Source organism: Schistocerca piceifrons, chromosome 7, assembly GCF_021461385.2.
Source record: "Schistocerca piceifrons isolate TAMUIC-IGC-003096 chromosome 7, iqSchPice1.1, whole genome shotgun sequence".
Lineage (NCBI taxonomy): Eukaryota > Metazoa > Arthropoda > Insecta > Orthoptera > Acrididae > Schistocerca > Schistocerca piceifrons.
The window spans coordinates 505,926,995-505,954,833 of NC_060144.1; the positions used below are offsets into that span (position 1 = coordinate 505,926,995).

At 43.1% G+C, this 27,839-nt stretch overlaps 1 protein-coding gene across 4 annotated transcripts in view; it reads left to right on the top strand.

Annotated features, from left to right (window-relative positions):
- LOC124804699 (pyruvate dehydrogenase protein X component, mitochondrial-like) overlaps positions 1–27,839 on the top strand; it is a 134,386-nt gene that overhangs the window by 2,802 nt on the left and 103,745 nt on the right. For all 4 annotated transcript variants that reach the window (XM_047264956.1, XM_047264957.1, XM_047264955.1 and 1 more), the window contains exons 3-4: positions 19,297–19,496; positions 27,405–27,556. In XM_047264956.1, coding sequence (XP_047120912.1) covers positions 19,297–19,496; positions 27,405–27,556 — 352 coding nt within the window. The remainder of the gene's footprint in view (positions 1–19,296; positions 19,497–27,404; positions 27,557–27,839) is intronic.

The following is a 27,839-nucleotide window of genomic DNA, read 5'->3' on the forward strand; positions in this document are numbered from 1 at the left end:
AAACACTTATGTAAAATTTTTCTTGCTTGCCGAGCAAAATGAGGTGGTCTCCCATCATGCATGAACCACATGTTCTGACATAAGTCTAGTGGAACATCTTCCAGTGAAGCATGTCAGTGTTCCATTAAAAATTCGCTGTATGATACTCCAGATGCTATTCCATTGAAAACAAAAGGTCTAATTAAACTGTCTCCAATTATGCCAGCCAATGTATTACTGCTAAACCCTTGTTGATGTCTTATTTCCAAAACTGCAAAAGATTTGTTACCTGTCCATACATGAGAGTTGTGAAAATGCTGCACTACATCCTTGATAAACTCTGCGTCATCAGTGAATAGTGTGGTAGACAGAAAGTGTTGGTCCTGAGCACACACCCCCAATAACCAAGTAGCCTACAAAAAGCTTTTCTGAATAGAAAATCTGTTTTACTAAGACGTGGCACTCTCTGAAGATAGCATGGATGAAGGAGTTGCTCTCTGAACACTTTCCTCACTGTCTCGTGAATCACATACTCAATTTTGGATATTTCTGTGGTGCTTCTGCCTTATTGTCCTCAATATGATGAAGTACTCGATCTTCAAATCAGATGTTCTAACACTGTTTGGTCTTCCACAATGTAATGACCTTTACTGTAAAGAGCCTTTCTCCACAAGACATACATACATTGTTTGAAAGTTTTTATTGTTTGGTAAATGTCTGTTGTCTGCTGCTCATGGTCTCGCGGTAGCGTTCTCGCTTCCCAAGCACGGTGTCCCGGGTTTGATTCCCGGAGGGGTCAGGGATTTTCCCTTGAAATGACTGGGTTTTGTTGTGTTGTCTTCATCATCATCATTCATCCCCATTACGGTCGGAGGAAGGCAATGGCAAACCACCTCCACTAGGACCTTGCCTCGTAAGGCGGTGCGGTGGGACTTCATTTCCATTTCAAATGTCTGTTAGGAAATTTTTCAGCATACCAATGTCTGGTCTCAGTGCACACTCTGCTTCAGAGTAAAAATCTCATTCTGGAAACATCCCCCAGGCTGTGGCTAAGCCATGTCTCCGCAGTATCCTTTCTTTCAGGAGTGCTAGTTCTGCAAGGTTCGCAGGAGAGCTTCTGTTAAGTTTGGAAAATAGTAGATGAGGTACTGGCAGAAGTAAAGCTGTGAGTACCGGGCGTGAGTCGTGCTTCGGTAGCTCAGTTGGTAGAGCACTTGCCCGCGAAAGGCAAAGGTCCCGAGTTCGAGTCTCGGTCGGGCACACAGTTTTAATCTGCCATGAAGTTTCATATCAGCGCACACTCCGCTGCAGAGTGAAAATCTCATTCTGGAAACATAGAGGAACAGTTGAGTCGCAAACAGGCACAGTGAAAAAGCCTGGTAAAATTTTAAAGCTTTCAGACTTAATCTTTCTTCCAAAGTAGAAAACATACACACATTTCGACATGCACAACTCGCATGTGCATGGCCACTGTCTGTGGGTGCCGGAGCCTGATTGCAACTATGTCTGATGTGAGCAGCCTTCTGTTGTTGGGGTGGATGCTGGGGTAAGGGGGAGGTGCGGGTAGGGAGGGGGAGGTATAGCTGGGTAGGGGTGGGGGGCAGATGCTGTGTTCCCTATGGAAGCGTGCAGAGATGTAATGGGGACAAGACAGGGGTGCAGTGTCAGAAGGCTGAGCTAAGGGAAGGGAGGAGTGATGGGGAGGGGGAAAGGAACAAGGGAGGGGAGAATAGTAAAGAAAGAGAAAAGACTAGTCAGTGCATTGGTGGAACAGAAGGCCTGTGTAGTGCTGGAGCTGCAGTGGTATAGGTAGGTGGAGGACAGGGACAATCAAAGGTTGAAGTCAGGGTGGTTACGGGACTGAAGGGTGTGTTGTAGGGAGTGTGTCCAATTGCACAGTTAAGAAGAGCTAGTAGGGAGAATCCAGATGGCATATGCTGTGATGCAGTCATTAAAGTGAAGCACATGATCTTTGCATGGAATGTTCAGCAACTGGGTGATCCAGCTGTCTCCTGGCCACAGTGTGGCCATGGCCATTCATGTGGGTCGACAGCTTATTATTTGTCATGTCTGTGTAGAAAGGAGCATGATGGTTGCAACCTAATTTTTACATCACATGACTGCTTTCAAAGATGGCTCCACCTTTAGGGGGAGAGGGGGTTGTAAGTGATAACTGTGACAGGAGTGGAGTAGGTAGTAGTGGAAGTATGTATGGGACAGGTCTTGCATCTAGGTGCATTGTAGGGATATAAGCTATGAGGCAAGGAGTTGGGAGCAGGGCTGGAGTAGAATAGGGTGAGGATGTTGTGTAGTTTTGGTGAGCAGCAGAATACCACTTTGGAATGGGTGGGAAGGATAATCCTCATTTGAAGGCATGATGAGAGGTAGTTGAAACACTGTCGGAGAATGTAATCGGTTGCTTCAGTCCTGGATAGTAATGGAGTCATGAGAGGAGTGTTCCTTTGTGGCCAGAGAGTTGCCAACCAACTCCCACATACCAACTGTCCGGCCATAAAGGAACTTTCCTCGCATGACTCATTACTATTCAGGACTGGAACAACTGAACCACATTCTGCACCAGGATTTTGACTACCTCTTGTCATGTCCTGAAATGAGGAACATCCTCCTCACTATCCACTCCTCTCCTCCCACAGTGGTATTCTGCTGCCCCCAAACCTACCCAGTATACTTGTCCATCCCCATTCTACCCTGCTCCCAACCTTTCGCCTCATGGCGCATGTCCCTGCAATAGACCTAGATGCAAGATCTGTTCCATACTTCCTCCCACTATCACCTATTTCAGTCCGGTCCCAGGCGTCCCCCTACACCATAAGAGGCAGGCCACATGTGAAAGAAGCCATGTAATTTATAAACTATAAATTAAGCTGCAACCACTGTCTCAATTTTTACATGGCTATGAAAACTAACAGGCTGTCTGTCCTCAGAAATGCCTATCTCCAAACTGTGGCCAAGAGAGCTACCTAGCTGCTGAACATGCTCTCCAACATGATGTGCTTCATTTTAATGATTGTTTCGTAGCCTGCACCATCTGTATTCTAGCTACCAACACCCGGGTTTCCGAACTGAGCAGGCGGGAACTCTCTCTACAACACACACTATATTTTATGGACTATAAGATGCACTTTTTTCTTCAAAACCGAGCGAGGTGGCGCAGTGGTTAGCACACTGGACTCGCATTCGGGAGGACGACGGTTCAATGCCGTCTCCAGCCATCCTGATTTAGGTTTTCCGTGATTTCCCTAAATCGTTTCAGGCAAATGCCGGGATGGTTCCTTTGAAAGGGCACGGCCGATTTCCTTCCCCATCCTTCCCTAACCCGAGCTTGCGCTCTGTCTCTAATGACCTCGTTGTCGACGGGACGTTAAACACTAACATCCTCCTCATCCTCCTCCTTTCTTCAAAAAGTTGCCTCCAAAATTCAGGTGCGTCTTATACTCAGAATTAATGTAAAAATGGCCAGTGTTTGATATAAAATTCCCAGTAGTCTTAAAAAGACCATATATTCGATGCCGCGAGAAACCTGCCTTGGTTGTTGGCAACATTGGATTCAACTTGCAGCAGCAGTGCACCCATGCGTTGAACATGAGTTGCGGGATTCACAAGCTTGCTAACACTGTCTCCCTCCTGCCCCGCCATCCAAATCTAGAACACTGTCTAGCCTGTGATGCATCATTGCAGTCCACGGTGCCATTGTATTGAACTGAAAGTGATTTGTGATATTGGTAACAGTATAAAATTTTTGTTAGTAGCTAGTTTGATAATGGATGGAAATACAAGGTATTCATAGGATGCAGGCTATATTTCAAAAGTAATAACATATGCAGAAGAATATGGAAACATAGCAGCTGAGCAACATTTCAGCCGCCCACCAACAGAAAGAGCCGTTTGGGATTGGTCAGCTAGTAAAGAAAAACGGAAAAAAATGAGGAAGACTAAATGTGCAAATAGAGAGCTGAATGCAAAATGGTCAAAACTAGAAGGTGATGTACGTATTGAAATGGATCGAAGGACACCGTCAAAATGGCAGTGGAATTAATACAAAAATAATTCAAATACATGCTCATAAGCTAGTGGTACAGTGGAACTTAACAGACTTTAAGGGTGGAATTGGTTGGCCCATAGGTTTATGAAGTGCCACAGACTTAGCAGGCGAACCAGATCCAAAATACCTTTACCGAGCGAGGTGGCGCAGTGGTTAGCATACTGGACTCGCATTCGGGAGGACGACGGTTCAATCCCGTCTCCGGCCATCCTGATTTAGGTTTTCCGTGAGTTCCCTAAATCGCTTCAGGCAAATGCCGGGATGGTTCCTTTGAAAGGGCACGGCCGATTTCCTTCCCCATCCTTCCCTCACCCGAGCTTGCGCTCCGTCTCTAATGACCTCGTTGTCGACGGGACGTTAAACACTAATCTCCTCCTCCTCCTCCTCCAAAATACCTTAGAAAATGCCACAAGAGTATGAAGAGAGAGGATTATTTTTTCATCATTTTATTATTCAAAACTGAGAGAAAACCACTTTGGAACTAAGCCAAATAGCGAATATGGATGAAACTTCTCTGACATTTGACATGCCAAGTAACAGAACTATTGCCATGAAAGGTGTTAAAACTGTAACTATAAAAACAAGCGGACATGAAAAAATGCACAAGTTCCTTTCGTGTTGTGTTGATGGTACTAAACTTAATCCAAATGATCATTTTCAAGTGCAAAACAATGCCAAAACCTTCTGAAATACCGCCAGGTGTTGTTATTCATGTACATAACAAGGGTTGGGTGGACAAGGCTGGTATGAAATTACGGATTAACGGTGTGTGGAAAAGAAGGAAAGGTGCTTTATTGAAGGAGAGTTCTCTTCTTGTGCTATATGAGTTTAGCAATGATTTGAAAAATAATGTCAAAGAGAAATTGGTACAGGGAAATACAGAGCTTGCTGTTATTCTGGGAGGACTTACTTTACAGTTGCAACCTCTTGACGTCTTGATAAATAAACCATTTAAAGTGTATGAGAGAGGAATGGAACAAGCGGATGATGGATGAAACCCAACATGAATTCTCACCGCAGGGAGCTTGAAAATGACCTACTATCAAACAAGTGTGTCGGATAAAACGTTGGTCTAGAGTGAGGCAAGACATTGTTGTTATATATTTCAAGAAGTGCAGCATAAGCTAGTGGAGACCATTTTATCTATGAAGAGGATGATGGTGACAACAAAGAGGAAGGAGGAGGAGAAGAAATTTTAGATGACAATTTTCAGGTGTCTTAAAGGTCAGTTTGGTTTTATGAACTAAGATGTTTTTCAATCTGGCTTTGCAGTCTAATAATAAAAATGGTAGAAATGTTATTTTTTAAAAAAACTCCTTAAAAATTTAGATGTATCTTATAATGTGTAGTGTCTTATAGTCCATAAAATACGGTACTTAGTTCCCGTAACCCCCATAGCTTCAACTTTCGCTAGTCCCTGTCCTCTATGTACTTATCCCTCTCTGTCCTCTGTGTACTCATCCCCTTCCCTGCTTCCACACCAGTACTACTCCGGCCTTCATCCCACCAGTGCACCTACTATTCTTTTCCCCTTCTCTACTTTTCTCCTGTCCCTTCCCCTCCAAACCCCACAGCTGACCCCACACAACGTCCCCACACTGCATCTAGCAGCCGTATCCTGTCCCCACCATCTCTCTGCATGCTCCTACAGGCAGCACAGCATCTTCCCCCACCACTGACGTGCTATCCTACTCGCTCCCCACTCCTGCTAGCTCCATACCCCCACCACATACCCAGGCTGCTGTCTTTATACTAAAATTGTATACATCTTGACACTTACATCCATTAGATTATTTTATAAATTACCATATTCAGTTAAGAGCTGGAGAAATTTAAAAAAGTTATAAGTAATTTATTAATTCAAAATTGTTTTTGTTCCCTGGAAGAATTCTTTGAACATAATTTTTAATTATAGTTTAATTATATATGTACTGTATTTATTATCTACTTTGTATATGTGTTGCTTATGCAAATTTTACACTCTTGTGAATGTTTTGGTTTTGGGCAACAAAATCAGTCCAATTCAAATCTAAAATATTATTTTAACAGTAAGATATTTATTTTGGATTAGTGACCATAACAGAAAATCTAATTACAGAGTTTTCTTTGTGCTCTTGTGGCTAAATTCTCCATGAAAACTTGTTATTGTGTAAGCAGTTTGCATTTCGTGAAGAAGCCATTAAGCTGAGACAGAGTAGCACTTTCAAATATCTGGTGAAAATGGAGATAAATGATGTCTGTCTTCCTTACTTCCCTTTTTAAACCTTGATTTGACCACCCTCAGTTTTAAGCAGTCATCAGTGAGGTACAGAAAGTCCTGGCAGAATATAAACAATTTTGGAGTAAAGGCAACAACTCACAAGGTACTGGAAACATTGAATCACCGACAGGCACACAGGGAAGACTGAAAACATTGCTAGCTTTTGGATGAATTCTTTGTCGAGCTAGAGGGGATGTGCACGCGTACGCGTACACACACATGCGCACGCGCACGCACGTGTGCTAACACACACACACACACACACACACACACACACACACACACACATACACGTACACTGACGCATTTGGCTAGTACAGTGTGGTGATGTGCAGTCTCGGGAGGAGTGGTTGAGGGGAGAAAAGAGGCAAGGGGGCAGCGTGGTATGTTGGGGAAGAGTGGCTGATTGCTCAGAGGGAGACAGCAGGTGAGTGAGATAGGAACATGGGAAGGGGGGCCAGTAGGTGCACAGGGTAGAAATGTGGCACACAGGCATTGGAACTGGTGAGTTTGTGGTACACAGTGACATGGGTTAAGGGATTGGTGCGGGATGGCGGGACAGATGAAAGGGGAGACTGTGGGGAAGAGGAGGTGGATGCAGGGGATGTGTGTGTGGGCGTATGCGCATGGGCGCCTGCCTGTGCCTGTGTGTGTGTGTGTGTGTGTGTTTTTCATTGTGTTACCATCATGTTTAATACTTAATTGGTTCTATGTTTTACATTGTTTGTCTGTTAGTTCCCAAGATGCTTTATGTTTTTAGAGTACTTTATTACTTTGATTCTCAGCTGTTCATAGTTGTTGTGGTGGTTGTTTTTGTTATTATCGCTGGAAGACAGATTTTATGCAGTTGTCCATGCTAGACTATGTTGTGCAAGGCTTTTCACCCCTGCATGCTTACTGCAATCCTACTTTAACTTCCTTATTGTGTTCAAGCTTTGGCCTCCCTCAACAATGTTTACCCCCACACTTTCCTCCATTACCAAATTAACTGTTTCCTGCTATCTCTGGATGTATCTTATCAATGTATCCTTCTTCTAGTCTTACAGTAGGTATGGCCTGTGAGATATTGTTTTGTGTATGACACAGCAAATGTTAAATTGTGCAACAGTTGTAGTATCCTATTTGTGTATGTTTTGTATTTATAAAAACCATGAACCATGGGCCTTGCCATTGGTGGGGAGGCTTGCATACCTCAGCGATACAGATAGCTGTACCATAGGTGCAACCACAACGAAGGGGTATCTGTTGAGAGGCCAGACAAACATGTGGTTCTTGAAGAAGGGCAGCAGCCTTTTCAGTAGTTGCAGGGGCAGTAGTCTGAATGATTGATTGAACTGGCCTTGCAACATTAACCAAAACAGCATTGCTGTGCTGGTACTGTGAACGGCTGAAAGCAGAGGAAACTACAGTTGTAATTTTTCCCGAGGGCATGCAGCTTTACTGTACGGTTAAATGATGGTGGCATCCTTGGGGTAAAAAATTCTGGAGGTAAAATAATCCTCCATTTGGATCTCCGGGTGGGGACTACTCAGGAGGACGCCATTATCACGAGAAACAAAACTGTCCTTCTACGGATTGGTGTATGGAATGTTAGATCCCTTTATCGGGCAGGTAGATTAGAAAATTTATAAAGGGAAATGGATAGGTTAAAGTTAGATGTAGTTGGAATTAGTGAAGTTCGATAGCAAGAGGAATAAGACTTCTGGTCAGGTGAATACAGGATTATAAATAAAAAATCCTCCCCCTTGATTGCAAATTCAGTTTTTTAACTGTCTTATTAATTTAATTTAGTGTTTAATATTTTTGCAAATCTATTATTTATATTATAAAACTATAGCTCAGCCACATTTTACCTAAAAAAATTGCATAGTAGTTACTTTATAAAAGAGATCTTGATCACATTATTCTACTTAACCTAACCAGACTGTGTGGAGGTTTGCCTAGCAATATTTATGTAATCTCCACTGGGTTGAATATGATTGTTTCTGAGCTTATTATTGTTACACTTTTCAATCCCCCCCCCCCCCCCCCCCCCGGTCCCCCATGAACCATAGACCTTGCCGTCGGTGGGGGGCTTGCGTGCCTCAGCGACACAGATAGCTTTACTGTGTGTGCAACCACAACGGAGGGGTATCTGTTGAGAGGCCAGACAAACATGTGGTTCTTGAGGAGGGGCAGCAGCCTTTTCAGTAGTTGCAGGGGCAACAATGTGGATGATTGACTGATCTGGCCTTCTAACATTAACCAAAACAGCCTTGCTGTGCTGGTACTGCAAACGGCTGCAAGCAAGGGGAAACTGCAGCCGTAATTTTTCCAGAGGGCATGCAGCTTTACTGTATGATTAACGGATGATGGCATCCTCTTGGGTAAAATATTCCGGAGGTAAAATAGTCCCCCATTCGGATCTCCAGGCGGGGACTACTCAGGAGGATGTCATTATCAGGAGAAAGAAAGCTGGCGTTCTACGGATCGGAGCGTGGAATGTCAGATCCCTTAATCGGGCAGGTAGATTAGAAAATTTAAAAAGGGAAATGGATAGGTTAAAGTTAGATATAGTGAGAATTAGTGAAGTTCGGAGGCAGGAGGAACAAGACTTTTGGTCAGGTGAATACAGGGTTATAAATACAAAATCAAATAGGGGTAATGCAGGAGTAGGTTGAATAATGAATAAAAAAATAGGAGTTCATGTAAGCTACTACAAACAACACAGTGAACGCATTATTGTGGCCAAGATAGACACGAAGCCCATGCCTACAACAGTAGTACAAGTCTATATGCCAACTAGCTCTGCAGATGACGAAGAAATTGATGAAATGTGTGATGAGATGAAAGAAATTATTCAGGTAGTGAAGGGAGACGAAAATTTAATAGTCATGGGTGATTGGAATTCAAGAGTAGGAAAAGAGAGAGAAGGAAACATAGTAGGTGAATACGGATTGGGGCTAAGAAATGAAAGAGGAAGCCGCCTGGTAGAATTTTGCACAGAGCATAACTTAATCATAGCTAACACGTGGTTCAAGAATCATGAAAGAAGGTTGTATACATGGAAGAACCCTGGATATACTAGATGATGTCAGATAGATTATATAATGGTAGGACAGAGATTTAGGAACCAGGTTTTAAATTGTAAGACATTTCCAGGGGCAGATGTGGACACTGACCACAATCTATTGGTTATGACCTGTAGATTAAAACTGAAGAAACTGCGAAAATGTGGAATTTAAGGAGATGGGACCTGGATAAACTGAAAGAACCAGAGGTTGTAGAGAGTTTCAGGAAGAGCATAAAGGAACAATTGACAAGAATGGGGGAAAGAAATACAGTAGAAGAAGAATGGACAGCTTTGAGGGATGAAGTGGTGAAGGTAGCAGAGGATCAAGTAGGTAAAAAGAAGAGGGCTAGTAGAAATCCTTGGGTGACAGAAGAAATACTGAATTTAACTGATGAAAGGAGAAAATATAAAATTGCAGTAAATGAAGCAGGCAAAAAGGAATACAAACATCTCAAAAATGAGATCGACAGGAAATGCAAAATGGCTAAGCAGGCATGGCTAGAGGACAAATGTAAGGATGTAGAGGCTTATCTCACTAGGGGTAAGATAGATACTGCCTACAGGAAATTTAAAGAGACCTTTGGAGAAAAGAGAACCACTTGTATGAGTATCGAGGGCTCAGATGTAAACCCAGTTCTAAGCAAAGAAGGGAAAGCAGAAAGATGGAAGGAGTATATAGAGGGACTATACAAGGGCGATGTTCTTGAGGACAATATTATGGAAATGGAAGAGGATGTAGATGAAGATGAAATGGGAGATATAATACTACGTGAAGAGTTTGACAGAGCACTGAAAGACCTAAGTCGAAACAAGGCCCCAGGAGTAGACAACATTCCATTAGAACTACTGACAGCCTTGGGAGAGCCAGTCCTGACAAAACTCTACCATCTGGTGAGCAAAATGTATGAGACAGGCGAAATACCCTCAGACTTCAAGAAGAATATAATAATTCCAATCCCAAAGAAAGCAGGCGTAGACAGCTGTGAAAATTACCGAACTGTCAGTTTAATAAGAAACAGCTGCAAAATATTAACACGAATTCTGTACAGACGAATGGAAAAACTGGTAGAAGCCGACCTCGGGGAAGATCAGTTTGGATTCCGTAGAAATATGAGGACACGTGAGGCAATACTGACCCTACGAATTATCTTAGGAGCTAGATTAAGGAAAGGCAAACCTACGTCTCTAGCATTTGTAGACTTAGAGAAAGCTTTTGACAATGTTAACTGGAATACTCTCTTTCAAATTCTGAAGGTGGCAGGGGTAAAATACAGGGAGCGAAAAGCTATTTACAATTTGTACAGAAACCAGATGACAGTTATAAGAGTCGAGGGGCACGAAAGGGAAGCAGTGGTTGGGAAGGGAGTGAGACAGGGTTGTAGCCTCTCCCTGATGTTATTCAATCTGTATATTGAGCAAGCAGTAAAGGAAACAAAAGAAAAATTCGGAGTAGGTATTAAAATCCATGGAGAAGAAAAAAAACTTTGAGGTTTGCCGATGACATTGTAATTCTGTCAGAGACAGCAAAGGACTTGGAAGAGTAGTTGAACGGAATGGACAGTGTCTTGAAGGGAGGATATAAGATGAACATCAACAAAAGCAAAACGAGGATAATGGAATGTAGTTGAATTAAGTCGGGTGATGCTGAGGGAATTAGATTAGGAAATGAGACGCTTAAAGTAGTAAGGGGGTTTTGCTATTTGGGTAGCAGAGTAACTGATGATGGTCGAAGTAGAGAGGATATAAAATGTAGACTGGGAATGGCAAGGAAAGCGTTTCTGAAGAAGAGAAATTTGTTAACATTGAGTGTAGATTTAAATGTCAGGAAGTCGTTTCTGGAAGTATTTGTATGGAGTGTAGCCATGTATGGAGGTGAAACATGGACGATAAATAGTTTGGACAAGAAGAGAATAGAAGCCCTTGAAATGTGGTGCTACAGAAGAATGCTGAAGATTAGATGGGTAGATCACGTAACTAATGAGGAAGTATCGAATAGGATTGGGGAGAAGAGGAGTTTGTGGGACAACTTGACAAGAAGAAGGGACCGGTTGGTAGGACATGTTCTGAGGCATCAAGGGATCACCAATGTAATATTGGAAGGCAGTGTGGAGGGTAAAAATCGTAGAGGGAGACCAAGAGATGAATACACTAAACAGATTCAGAAGGATGTAGGCTGCAGTACGTATTGGGAGATGAAGAAGCTTGCAGAGGATAGAGTAGCAGGGAGAGCTGCATCAAACCAGTCTCAGGACTGAAGACCACAACAACAACTTTCAACCTCCAGTCATGCAGTTGGTATAATAACTGGTTTTTACTCCGTATATGTCATCAACATATGGTCTTAACGCATTACATAATAACTCGTCAAAAACAATTGAACATCCCAGGAGTCACTCACAATAATAATAATAATAATAAAATTCATATGGTGTGAAGAACCTACACTTTTTAATGCTTTTTACTTAATAGAACACTGCTTTTGGTTTCTTCCACTTTTCTACTTTATTTTACAACCATGTATTGAGTATTAATCTCACTCAAATCTCTCACTTTGCTTTTGCTTCAAACCTTCACATTCAGCAAAAACCTGGTACTTGGAATCAATATTTGTGTTATAACGTCAAGTTGAACACATATATTTCAGAGACAACACGATACATGTAAGTCACAGATCAAGTAGACAAAGTAAGACATGTGTACACGGTAACAGTCAAATCAGTACTGAGTCCAAGCCTAGCGGCCGTTGGCTAGCTGGCCGCTTAGGTGGCGTGGCTGCTGCATCGCTGGCAGACAGCGCCGTATGTAGAGGACGCGCGTAACTGCGCGGCGGCACTTTGAAAGATCAGCGAGTCACAAAACTTTTCCCCCTTTGAAGTTTTTGCACTGGTCATGATGGAGGTGGCCTGTAGATTGCTAACGTCCATAGGTGTTGTTTGACTGGCTGTAAAATCTCGAGGAGGAGGCTTTCCGTACGGACGAAGTGTCCCCGATGATAACGGGTCGAGATTACAGGAGACATAGGGGTCGAATCTGCTGGGGCCCCGTGCACCAATCTGCCCGTTGTGGCAAGTCCGGTTGTTATAACGGGAGATATGGGCGATGTGTCGGCGTCCATAGAAGAAGGAGGCGAGTAGAGTTGCTCCGACAGGTGATGGTCATCCGGTTCCTGCATGGGCACGTCTCCTGGTGGCGTCCGTTCTTGTGCTGGCACCGAGATGATGGTGAGAGGGCTGCGCTGTGAGTAATGAGAAATGCCAAGATCCCGAGCGTCAGGTAAAGCCGAAGGTGGTGTAGCGGCATTCGGAACAGGCGGTGCTGGCACACAAGGCCGAAGCTGGTCCGAATGATGCACAGCAACACCCTTGTCCATCTGGATTTCATACAGGCTTCGGCCACGGTGTCGTATGATGCGGCCAGGACTCCATTTTGGTCGCCTGCTATATCCCCGTACCCATACAAGGTCGCCGGCGATGAACCGGCCAAGCGAAGGCACCCGCGGCCGTGAGGTGGAAGGCCGCAGAAGATGAAGTAGTGTACGGGGCTGTCGGCCATGTAAGAGCTCAGCTGGGCTGTGGTCGCCCATGGGGGTGAAACAGTAAGAAGCCAGAAATTGGAGAAGCACAGAAGAAGTCAGGAGTTTCCTCATCTGAGCCTTAAATGTGCGGACCAGTCGTTCAGCCTCACCGTTTGACTGTGGATGGAACGGAGGGGCTGTGACATGCATGACACCGTGACGGGCACAAAAATCCGCAAATTCGGAAGAGGCAAATTGCGGACCATTATCAGTACCAAGAGTAGAGAAAATGCGAGCAAGAGCATGTGTGGTTGCCGCAGTGGTAGGCGACGTGCAACGGACAGTGAAAGGAAAGTTAGAGTAGGTGCCAATTACGAGTAGCCAATAAGTACCTAAAAAAGGTCCCACGAAGTCAGCATGAATACGCTCCCAGGGCTTCTCAGGAGAAGGCCACGGTGACAAAGATGACTTTGGGGCGGCGGCCTGTGATGCACAAGGGCCGCAGGCAGCGACCATGTGTGCGATTTCAGAGTCGATGCCAGGCCAGTACACATGACGGTGCGCCAGAGATTTTGTGCAAGAGACACCCCAGTGCCCTTGGTGAAGGAGGCGCAAGTCCGACGCACGCAAAGACGCAGGTACCACAACCAGCGTCGAAGGATTGTCGTTGGAAAGGAGGATAACACCATCCCTAGCCGTGAGGCGGTAGCGCAAAGCGTAGTAGTTCCGCAATGGAAGTCTTAGCGGACAGACGATCTGGGCAACCCTTCTGAATACAGCTTAAAACCCGGGAGAGGGTAGGATCATAACCTGTAGCAGCCGTCAGCCGGTCCCCGGTGATGGGGAACCCGTCCACAACCCGCTGCTCGGTGACATCCAGGTGGAAACACAAAAGTTCGTCCCTATTGAATGCCAGATCAGGACCCATGGGAAGGTGAGACAGTGCATCAGCATTCGCATGTTGACCCGTCGGCCGGAAATGAATCTCATAATTGAAACGAGACAAGTAAAGAGCCCAATGCTGGAGACGGTGTGCAGCCTTGTCGGGATGGAGCAAGGAAACAAGTGGTTTGTGGTCCGTAACAAGATGAAATTTGGATCCATAAAGAAAAACACCAAACTTATGAAGAGCATAAATAATGGCCAAAGCTTCTTTTTCAATTTGAGAATATTTTCGTTGGGCATCCGTGAGCGTTTAGGAGGCATAAGCAATGGGTTGTTCAGAACCGTCAGAAAAACAGTGCGCAAGGACTGCACCAACCCCATATTGAGAGGCGTCAGTGGCAAGAACAAGATGTTGGCCAGGTCGATAAGTAGCCAGGCACGGGGCCTGTTTCAGCATAGTCTTCAATTTCTGGAAAGCTGCATCGCATGGCGCGGACCAGTGAAAGGGCACGTTTTTGTGCAACAGGCGATGCAACGGCTGAGCCACCGAAGCCGCCGACGGTAAAAACCTTTGATAGTATGCTATTTTCCCCAAGAAGGCCTGCAGTTCCTTAACAGATGTAGGGCGAGGAAGGGCATCGATCGCAGCGACAGTTTGCTGAAGCAGAGAGAGAGTTGAAACCCCAAGTATGTGGTAGATGCCTGAAAAAATTTTGATTTCTGAAGGGTACACTTAAGACCGGCAGTCTGTAAGACATGAAAAAGTGTGCGGAGATTCTGAAGATGTTCTTCACTGGTGTAGCCATTGACAACAATGTTGTCCATGTAATTGATACACCCAGGGACAGGGAGCAATAATTGTTCCAAGAATCGCTGAAAGAGAGCAGGGGCGCTGGCAACCGCGAATGGCAATCGTTGGTATTGATAGAGGACGAAAGGCGTGTTAAGGATCAGGAACTGCCAGGAAGCAGCGTCGAGAGGAAGTTGATGATAAGCTTCTGACAGGTCAATTTTAGAAAAATACTGGCCTCCAGCAAGTTTAGTGAACAATTCTTCAGGACGGGGCATAGGGTAAGTGTCGATGAGGCATTGAACATTTACAGTGGCTTTGAAATTGCCACAGAGACAAATATCGCCATTGGGCTTAGCAACGACAACGACAGGCGAGGACCACTCACTGGAAGTGACAGGAAGCAAGATCCATGAAGCAGTGAGACGATCCAGCTCCCGTTTGACCTGATCACGAAGGCCACAAGAATGGGCCGAGCCCAAAAGAACTTAGGCTGAGCAGTAGGTTTGAGCATGATATGAGCTTCAAATTTGTTTGCACGGCCTAACCCAGGAGAAAAACGGGACAAAAATGTCGTCGACAAGGAATCCAAGTGAGTGTAAGGAATAGCGTCAGAGGCAATATTGACAGAGTCATCTATGGAGAACCCAAAAACGCGAAAGGCTTCGAAACCAAAAAGATTCTACGCGTTACTATGGTCGACCACAAATATGGGAACAGTGTGAACGACAGATTTGTAAGATACCTCAGCATCAAATTGTCCCAAGAGAGAAATCTTCTGTTTATTGTACGTCCGTAATTGCCTAGTGACAGGTGATTGGGTTGGAGAACCCAACTGAAGATACGTCTGAGAATTGATGATAGTGACTGCAGAACCAGTGTCCACCTGCATGCGAACATCCCGACCAAGTATTTGGACAGTGAGGAATAACTTCCATGAAAGGGAAGAAGCACAATTGACAGACAACACAGAAACAGAGTCAGTGTCACGGTCATGAACATCATGTATGTGGTCGGATTTGCAAACGGAAGACACATGACCCTTCGTTTTGCAATTGTGACACATGGCCCAACGTTGGGGACAATCCTCTTGTGAATGTTTCGTAAAACACCGCGGACATGAAGGAAGTTGCCAGGGGTTTTGCCCGAGTTTCTTAGAGGGTTGTTTACGGTTAGGCCGAGGCTGCGCGTGGGAGCGTACTGCGGCCACGTCGGCGGGTGGGGACATGCCGCACGCGTTGTCAACAGCGCACAGAGGTTGTATTTCCCCGACGTCACCCCACGCCTCTATTTGCACTCCAGCGGTGCGAGAAATTTCGAAAGACTCTGCGATGGATAGGGCTTCATCTAGAGTTGGATTTGCCAACTGAAGGGCATGTTGTCTAACTTATTTGTCGGGTGCTGACCGGATAATAGCATCCCGTACCATGGAATCGGCATAGGATTCTTTGTGAACGGCAGTAGCAAATTGGCACTTTCGACTGAGGCCGTGAAGTTCAGCAGCCCAAGCACGATAGGATTGATTCGGTTGTTTTTGACAACGATAAAAGGCAACACGAGAGGCTACTACATGCGTTTGCTTTCGAAAATAGACGGACAGAAGTGAGCACATTTCAGCAAAGGACAAAGACGCAGGATCTTTCAAAGGAGACAATTGCGCCAACAACCGATACATTTGAGGTGAAATCCATGAAAGGAACAGAGACTTACATGTTTGTTCGTCTGCGACATGAAATTCCAAGAAGTGCTGTCGAAGACGTTTTTTGTAATCAGACCAGTCTTCCGCCGTCTTGTTGTAAGGAGGAAAAGGAGGTATAGACGACGACGAGAGACGCCCCGCATTGGATGCCGCGCCGAAATCACGAATGCCATTTGTGACAAGCGTTTGCTGTTCGATGAGACCTTGCAATAGTTGCTCTAAAGTAGCCATGGAAATCTGTGGGTCAACGATGGAAAAGAAAAATCCCATCCTCGTCGCCAATTGTTATAACGTCAAGTTGAACGCATATGTTTCAGAGACGACACAATACATATCGTGACTACAGATCAAGTAGACAAAGTAAGACATGTGTACACGGTAACAGTCAAATCGGCACTGAGTCCAAGTCTAGCTGCCGCTGGCTGGCTGGCTGGCTGGCTGGCTGGCTGGCTGGCTGGCTGGCTGGCTGGCCGCTTAGGTGGCGTGGCTGCTGCATCGCTGGCAGACAGTGCCGCATGTAGAGGACGCGCGTAACTGTGCGGCAGCACTTTGAAAGATCGGCGAGTCACAACAATTTGTCTACATGCATATAATATATACTTCTTCTTTATAAACTGTTTGCAAACACTTTCAACTCAATGTAATCATTTGCTCACTAAAGACATACATGATACAGAAGTGCATACCCTGAGCCCTCTTCAATGACTGGCAACTTTTATTGCAAAAAGACATTACATGACGTTCTGTATCAACAGTGGTTTATGACACTATTCAAGCCCTCTTAGGAATTACATATTCCATCAGAGGCCGTGCAGGCCTGGTCAGTGTACAATGGCCATTAGATGCACCCTGCCACTTGCTCTTCATTATACTTGGGCATTAGTCATACACTGTGCTGGGAGACTGAAAGTAATGAATAGGCCAGTATCATCTTTTTAATGTGTAACTAAATAGATCAGAGATAACAGCTGATCTTATTCATTTATGAAGTCGATGCCAAGGCTTGCACCCTTAAAACGGTCACTTTGTGTCCATAAGACAGAATGTCTAGTCTGCGTGGGAACTCATTTCATTTGCTGTTACACTCTTTCACCTGGTAAACAATTCCCACTTCTCCTCTGCTAGCTTATTTTTAGGTGTGTCTGTTAAGAGCTATTCAAGTTCATTCTGGGTGATATAGTTTTTAATTTTTGACATAGCAGTGGCTAGTGAGTGATTTGTAAAACTGTTGTGGTTCATTTATTATAATTATATTTATAATTAAATAAAACTATAGATGTTGAGGACAATGATTCAGATCCCCGTCCAGCAATCCAGATTGTGGTTTCTGTGATTTTCCTCAATACTCCAGGAAAATGGCGGGACGGTTTCTTTGGCAAATGGCACAGCCGTTTCCTTTCCCATCCTTCAGTAATCCGAGCTTGTTCTCAGTCTCTAATGACTGCGCTGTTGATGGGATGTTAAACTTTAATCTTCCTTCCTTACAGGCAAATACAGAAGAAAGAAATTTGTCAGCTTTTGGATGAATCCTTTTTGAAGGTAGAGTTCACGTTCACACACACACACACACACACACACACACACACACACACACACACACACACAGAGAGAGAGAGAGAGAGAGAGAGAGAGAGAGAGAGAGAGAGAGAGAGAGAGAGAGTTTGTCTCACATGGAGAAAGGAGGCAGAGAATGGGAGGGTGGGTTGTAGAAGGGTGACTGACCGATTGGAGTGGTCAGCTGATACTCAGGATTGGAATTTGGAAGGGAGAGGCAGTAGAGCTGATAACACGACATGGTTGCTTTCACAGATGGTCCTTCCTCTCCTGGGATAGGGTAAGACTGCTGTGTTCTTAAGTCACACCCGCTCCAAATCTCTTGCCGGATGGGTCATATCTCTGATGAAGACCAGGGGCAAGACTCCGCACATCCTATTCCAGTGTTGTCACAAGCTTATCCTGTCCTATTGGAGGCAGTGCTACCTGTGAAACCAGCTGTATCATATACCAGCTTTGCTGCAATTTCTGCACAGCATTTTATGTGGACGTGAGCAGCAACCAGCTGTCTGCGTGAATTAATAGCCACTGCCAAACTGTGTGTTGGAGCAGACCAGACCATCCAGTGGCAGAACACACTGCTGAACATAACATGCTCAGTTTCAGTGGCTGCTTCTCAACCTGTGTCACCTGGATCCTAACTCCCCAACACCATCATTTCTGAGCTACATATATGGGAGTTGTCCTTGCCACATGTCCTTCATTCCTGTAATCTTACAAGTCTCAGTCTCCTCTGGTCCCAGCCCCACATGCACCTTTACCTTGCTGCAGGAACCTAACTTCGCTAATCCTGCACCCACATGCTCTTCCCAGCAGTCTCTGTTTCCTCTGTTGTCATATACTTCCATTTGATTCCTCCATATCATCATCATCATCATCATCATCATCACCATCATGTGCTTATAAATTAACAGGTGCCAGTGTCACATTCCTATCCCTACTCTCATCTGAACTGTCAGCCACCTTCCCCAACTCTCCCTCATGGCTAACCATCTCCTTTCTCCCCTCTCCCACTGGACCTGACACAACCACTCGCCATAGTCAGGCTGCTGAACTGCAGTTCCAGCTTTGTGTATTTAGCTGGCAAATGATCATCAATTGTACTTGTGTCTAGCCTAATTAAACTGAGTATGTTTTGTTTCTAACTGACTCAGTTTTCTTTTTTAAAATCGCAACCATATGTTTCACATGCCCACCAGCTTTTGGGTCAGTGCAGTGTTTTCAAAGTGTCATATATTCTGCACAATTTTAGAAAAAGTAAATTGTTTCCCTACATCTAAGTAGCATAACTTTTAAAGAAATGATTTGAGTCTATAAGCTTGTATGCATTCGTTGTAGGGGTGAAACAACGAGCAAGTTGCACGAAGATCTACTTTTTAGACTAAAGGTGAACTTAAACTTTGAGTTGTTGTAATAAAGTAGAGGCAGTGTTGTAATTCTAAACAGTGACAGAGCCTTTTACTGTTGTGGATCAAATAACAAGCACGAATTATTTTACAGGTTCCAGAGAACACAGCTGATGTCAAGGTGGGAACGCTGATAGCTCTGATGGTGGCTCAGGGAGAGGACTGGAAGTCTGTGGAAGTGCCGGCTTCGGGTGGGGCACCGCCCCCTGCCCCTGCTCCTGCTCCATCTGCCCCAACCGCCCCACCCCCGGCTCCTTCTGTCGCTGCGAAACCTCGCCACCCAGAAACACCACAGTGAGTCTGTCCTGTCTGGTCAAGTGGTTCAGTATTGAGATTAATAATTATTATTTTTTTTTTCCTTTGTGGCATGGTAAACTGGCAAGGCAAAAAATCGGGTTTAGGTTTCTAGTACTCACTGTACAATGTCATATAATTCAGCAAAGTTCAGCTGTTGAAGTTCACATGGTATCAAAAGTGAAATGAAAAGGTATATCCCTAGCTTAACAATTCACAATTTTTTTTTTTTTCCTTTTCGTGATCACAGAACCGTAAGAAATTTTTTACACATTACAGAAATAGAGTACAGTGTGTTAACCACTGTAATTGGTACTGTTTAGTTTCACTTGTGAGAAGTGCACATAATTGCCTTAGTTGGGGTCTTTACTAAATGTGTCAATACACATAATGATTTCACTTTCATTTACGAACAGCATTTAAGTGATTTTTTTACTTCTGTTTGTGACTTCTGTTTTCGTGGAAGCACGAAGCACAGTTTATGATGCTGGCACTGCAGGTGCCAGACATGGCGTATTCCCCCATATGGCTTTTTTCCCTGTGGCTCTCCATGACAGCTGGGCTTGATCCTCCACTCTTTGCCCCCCCTTCTGAAACGGGCCTACATACAGTTAACATATGGTAACACTGACTCACTTCAATAACTCTTCTTGTAGGACCTTAAATTTTTTTGCAATTATTTAAGTAGTAACAGGATTAATCTGTGAATTTGTGCTCAGAAGGGGGGGTTAGTTTTTGTTTGTTTCCTTATGGCACTCAACATTGGGGTTATCAGCATTTGCTGCATTTTGGGAATAAGCACCTTGTACTGAGAGGCTGCATACATAATTCAGTGTCTATTTGTATGTAAAAAAACTTGAGGTGCTCAGGAGCGAATAGTACTATAATCCACTGTATCCGCTACATATATTTTTCCTCTGTTGACACTAGATTGTTCAACTTTGTTTGAGCTATGAGACTGATAAATTTGTTCTTAACCTCAGAGGCAGTAATTTGTATCTGTGTCACTGAGCGGGAAGCTTGGACAACACTCACATTACCTTCAGATGCTGTTCTATGGTTCCAGAGGTTTTGTGCAGTGTCTCATATGGTTTTAACAAATGATTGTTCTAGAAGTAAAGAATGTTTATAGATGTGATGACCCATGCAGTTCTTGTCCCACCTCACCAGCAGGGTCGCAGATCTTATAAAAGAATGTTGTAAAATAAATTTTCTTTCATTGTTGTGAATAAAAATATCTAGAAAAAAAATCATTATTTATTTTTAAAATGATCCTCATGTTTCATGTGTGCATGTCATTGGACTACAGAGATTCATAGGATCATACGTGAATCAGAAATTAAGTCAGTTGAATCTCATCACCGTGTCATATGTAGTGTCAGTCCATTTCAGTTTTTACAGTAGGTATGGCCTGTGAGATATTGTTTTGTGTATGACACAGCAAATGTTAAATTGTGCAACAAATAGTAGCATTCTATTTGTGTATGTTTTGTATTTATAAAAACCATGAACCATGGGCCTTGCCATTGGTGGGGAGGCTTGCATGCCTCATCGATACAGATAGCTGTACCATAGGTGCAACCACAACGGAGGGGTATCTGTTGAGAGGCCAGACAAACATGTGGTTCTTGAAGAGGGGCGGCAGCCTTTTCAGTAGTTGCAGGGGCAGTAGTCTGAATGATTGATTGAACTGGCCTTGTAACATTAACCAAAACAGCATTGCTGTGCTGGTACTGTGAACGGCTGAAAGCAGAGGAAACTACAGTTGTAATTTTTCCCAAGGACATGCAGCTTTACTGTACGGTTAAATGATGGTGGCATCCAAGTGGGTAAAAGATTCTGGAGGTAAAATAGTCCCCTCATTTGGATCTCTGGGTGGGGACTACTCAGGAGGACACCATTATCATGAGAAACAAAACTGTCCTCCTACAGATTGGTGTATCGAATGTTAGATCCCTTTATCGGGCAGGTAGATTAGAAAATTTATAAAGGGAAATGGATAGGTTAAAGTTAGATATAGTTGGAATTAGTGAAGTTCGATAGCAAGAGGAATAAAACTTTTGGTCAGGTGAATACAGGATTATAAATAAAAAATCAAATACAGGTAATGAAATTAAGTTTAATAATGAATAAAAAAATAGAAATGCGGATAAGCAACTATGAACAGTGTAGTGAAAGCATTTTTGTAGCGAAGTTAGACACTAAGCCCATGCCTACCACGCTAGTAAAAGTTTAAATGCCAACTAGCTCCACAGATGATGAAGAGACTGAAGAAATGTGTGATGCAATAAAAGAAATTATTCAGATAGTTAAGGCAGACAAAAATTTAATAGTCATGGGGGACTGGAATTCGATAGTAGGAAAAGGAAGAGAAGGAAAATTAGTAGCTGAATACGGTAAGAAATGAAAGAAGAAACTGCTTGGTAGAATTCTGCACAGAGCATAACTTAATCATACCTAACCTGTGGTTTAAGCATCTTGAATGAATGTTTTGTATCTGGGTGAGGCCTGGAGACGCCGGATAGATTATATAATGGTAAGACAGAGATTTAGCAAACCAGGTCTTAAATTGTAAGACATTTTCAGGGCAGATGTGGACTCTGACCACAATTTATTGGTCATGAACTGCCATTAAAACTGAAGAAACTGCAAAAAGGTTGGAATTTAAGGAGATGGGACCTGGATAAACTTAAAGAAGCAGAGGTTATTCAGAGTTTCGGAGGGAGCATTAGAGAACAATTGACAATAACAGGGGAAAGGGATACAATAGAAGAAGAATAGGTAACTTTGAGAGATGAAACAGTGAAAGCAGCTGAAGGTCAAGTAGGTAAAAAGGCAAGGGTTAGTGGATTTCCTTGGGTAACACAAGTGATACGGAATTCAATTGATGTAAAGGGAATGGAGCAGGTGAAAATGAATATAAATGTCTCAAAAATGAGATTGGCAGGAAATGCAAAGGGGCAAAATAGGAATGACTAGAGGACATATATAATGATGTAGAAGCATATATCACTAGGAGTAAGACGGATAAGATAGATGCTGCCTACAGGATAATTGAAAAGACCTTTGGAGAAAAGACAATCACATGTATGATTATCTAGAGCTCAGATGGAAAACCAATCCTGGGCAAAGAAGGGGAAGCAGAAAGGTGGAAGGTGTAAATGGAGGGTCTGTGCAAGGGTGGTGTACTTGAGGGCATACTATGGAAATGGAAGAGGACATAAATGAAGATGACATGGGAGATATGATACTGCGTGAAGAATTTGACAGAGCACTGAAAGATCTAAGTCAAAACAGGGCCCTGGGAGTAGACAACATTCCATTAGACTACTGATAGCCTTGGGAGAGCCAGCCATGACAAAACTCTTCCATCTGGTGAGCAAGATGTATGAGACAGGCAAAATACCCTCAGGCACCAAGAAGAAAAAAAAAAATTCCAACCCCAAAGAAAGCAGATGTTGACAGGTGTGAAAATTACCAAATAACAGTTTAATAAGTCACGGCTGCAAAATACTAATAAGAATTCTTTACAGACAAATGGAAAAAGTGGTAGAAGCCAACCTTTGGGAAGATCTGTTTGGATTCTGTAGAAATATTCGAACATGCGAGGTAATACTCATCCTATGACGTACCTTAGAAGATAGGTTAAGGAAATGCAAACCTATGTTCCTAGCATTTGTAGACAAAGAGAAAGCTTTTGACAATGTTGAATGGAATACTCTCTTTCAAATTCTGAAGGTGGCAGGGGTAAAATACAGGGAGTGAAAGGCTATTTACAATCTGTACAGAAACCAGATGGCAGTTATAGGAGTTGAGGGGCATGAAAGGGAAGCAGTGGTTGGGAAGGGAGTGAAACAGGGTTGTAGCCTATCGATGATTTTATTCAATCTGTGTATTGAGCAAGCGGTAAAGGTAACAGAAGAAAAATTTGGAGTTGGAATTAAAATCCATGGAGAAGAAAAAAAACTTTGAGGTTTGCCGATGACATTGTAATTATGGCAGAGACAGCAAAGGACCTGGAAGAGAATTTGAATGGAATGGACAGTGTCTTGAAAGGAGGATATAAAGTGAACATCAACAAAAGCAAAACGAGGATAATGGAATGTTGTCAAATTAAATCAGGTGATGCTGAGGGAATAAGATTAGGAAATGAGACATTTAAAGTAGTAGATAAGTTTAGCTATTTGGGCAGCAAAATAACTAATAATGGTTGGAGTAAAGAGGATATAAAGTGTAGGCTGATGATAACAAGGAGAGAATTCTTCAAGAAAAAAATTTTTGTTAACATCGAGTATAGATTTAAGTGTTAGGAAGTCTTTTCTGAAAGTATTTGTATGGATTGTAGCCATGTATTGAAGTGAAAAATGGATTATAAACAGTTCAGACAAGTAGAGAATAGAAGCTTTTGAAATGTGATGTTACAGAAGAATGCTGAAGATTAGCTGGGTAGATCACATAACTAATCAGGAGGTACTGAATAGAATTGGGGAGAAGATGAATTTGTGGCACAACTTGACTAGAAGAAGGTATTGGTTGGTAGGACATGTTCTGAGGCACCAAGGGATACCAGTTTAGTATTGGAGGGAAGCGTGGAGGCTGAAAAACGAGTGGGAGACCAAGACCTGAATATAATATGCAGATTCAGAAGGATGTAGGTTGCAGTAGTTACTCGAAGATGAAGAGGGTTGCACAGGATAGAGTAGCCTGAAGAGCTGCATCACAAGTAGCAATCACAAATAATCGTTGACTTTCCATCTGTGTGTTGAGGCTCCCTTAGGAGGCTTGTTTGGCTCTGTGTGTGTGGCCTCACTGCTCTTTCTTACCCTAGAACAGACTTGTTTAATTAAAAGGATTTAAACACATCATTGATCTCACACAAATAGTCAGCCAATATTGCAAATAAAAAATAATTGTTGGAATGAAACTATATGATTCAGAGACCTTTTCAAGTCTCAAACATCTATATATATTTCAGATCGATTCTATATTTCTGGATTTACAAAAGGCTTTTGACACTATACCACACAAGCGGCTTCTAGTGAAATTATGTGCTCATGGAATATCATCTCAGCTATGTGACTGAATTTGTGACTCCTTGTCAGAGAGTCACAGTCCGTGGTAATTGATGGAAAGTCATCAAGTAAAACAGGAGTGATTTCTGGTGTTCCCCCTAGGTAGTGTTATAGGCCCTTTGCTGTTCCTTATCAATATAAATGATTTGGAAGACAATGTGAGCAGCCGTCTTAGGTTGTTTGCAGACGACACTGTCGTTTAAACCCCTCAGAAGATCAAAACAAACTGCAAAATGATTTAGAAAAGATATCTGAAGGGTGCAAAAATTGGCAGTTGACACTAAATAACGAAAAGTGTGAGGTAATCCACATGAGTGCTACAAGGAATTTGTTAAACATTTGTTACATGATAAATTAGTCAAATGTAAGGGCCATAAATTCAACTAAATACCTAGGAATTACAATTACGAACAACTTAAATTGGAAGGAACACATAGAAAATGTGGCTAAGCCATGTCTCCGCAGTATCCTTTCTTTCAGGAGTGCTAGTTCTGCAAGGTTCGCAGGAGAGCTTCTGTAAAGTTTGGAAGGTAGGAGAAGAGATAGTGGCAGAAGTAAAGCTGTGAGTACCGAGCGTGACTCGTGCTTCGGTAGCTCAGATGGTAGAGCACTTGCCCGCGGAAGGCAAAGGTCCCGAGTTCGAGTCTCGGTCGGGCACACAGTTTTAATCTGCCATGAAGTTTCATATCAGTGCACACTCTGCTTCAGAGTAAAAATCTCATTCTGGAAACATCCCCCAGGCTGTGGCTAAGCCATGTCTCCGCAGTATCCTTTCTTTCAGGAGTGCTAGTTCTGCAATGTTCGCAGGAGAGCTTCTGTAAAGTTTGGAAGGTAGGAGATGAGATACTGGCAGAAGTAAAGCTGTGAGTACCGGGCGTGAGTCGTGCTTCGGTAGCTCAGATGGTAGAGCACTTGCCCGCGAAAGGCAAAGGTCCCGAGTTCGAGTCTCGGTCGGGCACACAGTTTTAATCTGCCAGGATGTTTCAGATACCATGATGTCCCTACCTCAAGCAAAAGACCATGAGGTGAGGTGCTCCAGTACCATTCGAACCTTGGATACTAGACCATGTTAGCCAAGTTCATGACTTGTTACAGAATTGTCGTTAAAATGACCATCATCAACAGTTCATACATTTCATTACCGTACAACATATCAAAATAAGCCTCTTCTCATTCTGATTACTCTCCCACCTTCCAAATCATTCGAACATGAGTATTAACGCAGTTATCAATAAAGGCATTGAGTGGTGCTGTCATGCTCTACTTTAAGATGAATAAAACAAAAACAAACATGCTTTTGTAAATGACTGTGCCATATCAAAAGGTACACAAACTTCTACCCTTCCTTATGACATACTCAGTTCATAGTTAAGATACACCAAATTGAAATTGTGATTGATTTATGAAGAGCTTTACTTCTGTCTAGGAACATGGTATATAATTTTGCACATAAATGGTTTTTGGGAACTAACATTAAACATATTTGGGGAAAGGTTAAAGTTGTAGGGGAACACATGCTGACATTATGCTAAGATTTTTTTTTGGATTGTGTTGTGCTCTGGTTCATTTGATTGAATCATATTAATTCAAGTCACCATTACTTGAGTATCGTTTGAGTTTTAGATAAATCAAGTTGTTATGTGTTTACTGTGTATAGAAGCATCAATGAAAAGGTGTGTTACTCATGAACTAGAGGCCATACAATGAACTGCAATACTGCTATGAGCTCATGAAATCAAGATGCAAAATTTGATATCATCATATTCTGTGAGACACTATTAGATTCAATTTTAGTATTTTTCATGTACTTCTAAGTTACATAGAGTAGCTGGCAATTGTCACTTGGCCACAAGTGTGCAAGTCTCCCCTAATTCTTGGGTTTTACCTGCCATTTCCTGTCACCTAATCCTTTTGTGCTTGCCCTAAGCATGCATTACAGGGCCATCTTTCTGCTGTGCAGCTCGGTTGTATACAGCCAGGCCTGTAAACTAACACTTCCTCCCCTCCCCATCACCTCACCTCTTATACACCACTACAACTGCTGACATCCCCATAGCTTCTGCCAGTGCACCAGTGGTGTTCTCAACAAGGGGAGGTTATTTTATGCCATGCTTATCAGGCGATTAGGAAAGGTTCCATCCCTCTCTTGATCGAGCCTTTTTTTGGTCAGTAGTAGTCGCTCGGGTTCTGTCCGTGTCACAAAGGAGAGCGAAATCTCTCTGTTGATGTGCCACAGAATTTGTCGCACATATAATAGGCCATCCCATTGTTTGAGGGACAAGCTGTCACGATTCATGACTCGCATCTTGCAGGAGTGCTCGGAGACTGCGGGACGCTGCCCATGATACTTAATCTTTGCTGGTCCCAACTACTGCTCGGAGGTGTTGCAGCCCCATCCTGGCATATGTGGCTTTTTGTTAAGAGCTGCAGCCTGCTCTAAAGTCCAAGCACAACACTTCCAACTCAGAGGATAAGTGTTAGCCGCAAACGTCATTAAATCTGCAACCTTTTGTCTCACTTCTAAGATGGCTGCTTCCTTAAAAATATGAAACACCTTGATACATCTTTATTCTGTAATGAATTTCCCTAGTTTCGTCCTCCACATAGTATAACTTGAATGACAATAAACTAACCCTTTAATGTTTCCAGCGAACTCTGACCAAAAGGTAGGGGTTGCTGTTGCTGTATTTCAGTTTTATGTTAGGCATTTCACATTTTGTGTGATCCATTCTAGCGTGAACATTTGAATCAGTCATTCAAAAACTGAAAGCTGTTTTTAAGGAATAAGGGTTTATAAATTACTTTTTATATTTGTATAAATTTTTTCTGTTATTAGCAACATTGGTCCCGCTGTTAGACTTCTTCTGGAGCAATACGGTCTGCAGCCATCAGACATACCTGGAACCGGCCGAGGAGGGAAGGTGCTCAAGGGCGATGTCCTCGAATTTGTCAAAAAGAACACACTGAAGCCGAAGCCACCAAAGCAAGGTATGGTGACTACTGGGACAGCTTTTTTCTTTTTTTGAATTGTAAATTGTCAGAGTAGAGCAAGTAAGTGCACAGGTGCTGAATCAGTGGCCTAATAAATAATTCCAAAACTTAAATATGCTTCTCCACACCATTTCTATCCTGGTTCAGCAACAGTGATCCAATTTTCAAATAAAAAGGCAGAGTCTGTTGCAGGTATTTATTTTAAAATTAACACATTTCATGCTAGTGGCACATCTTCAGAATTTCTGTAAATTAACATTAACATATGAATTTATAAAGT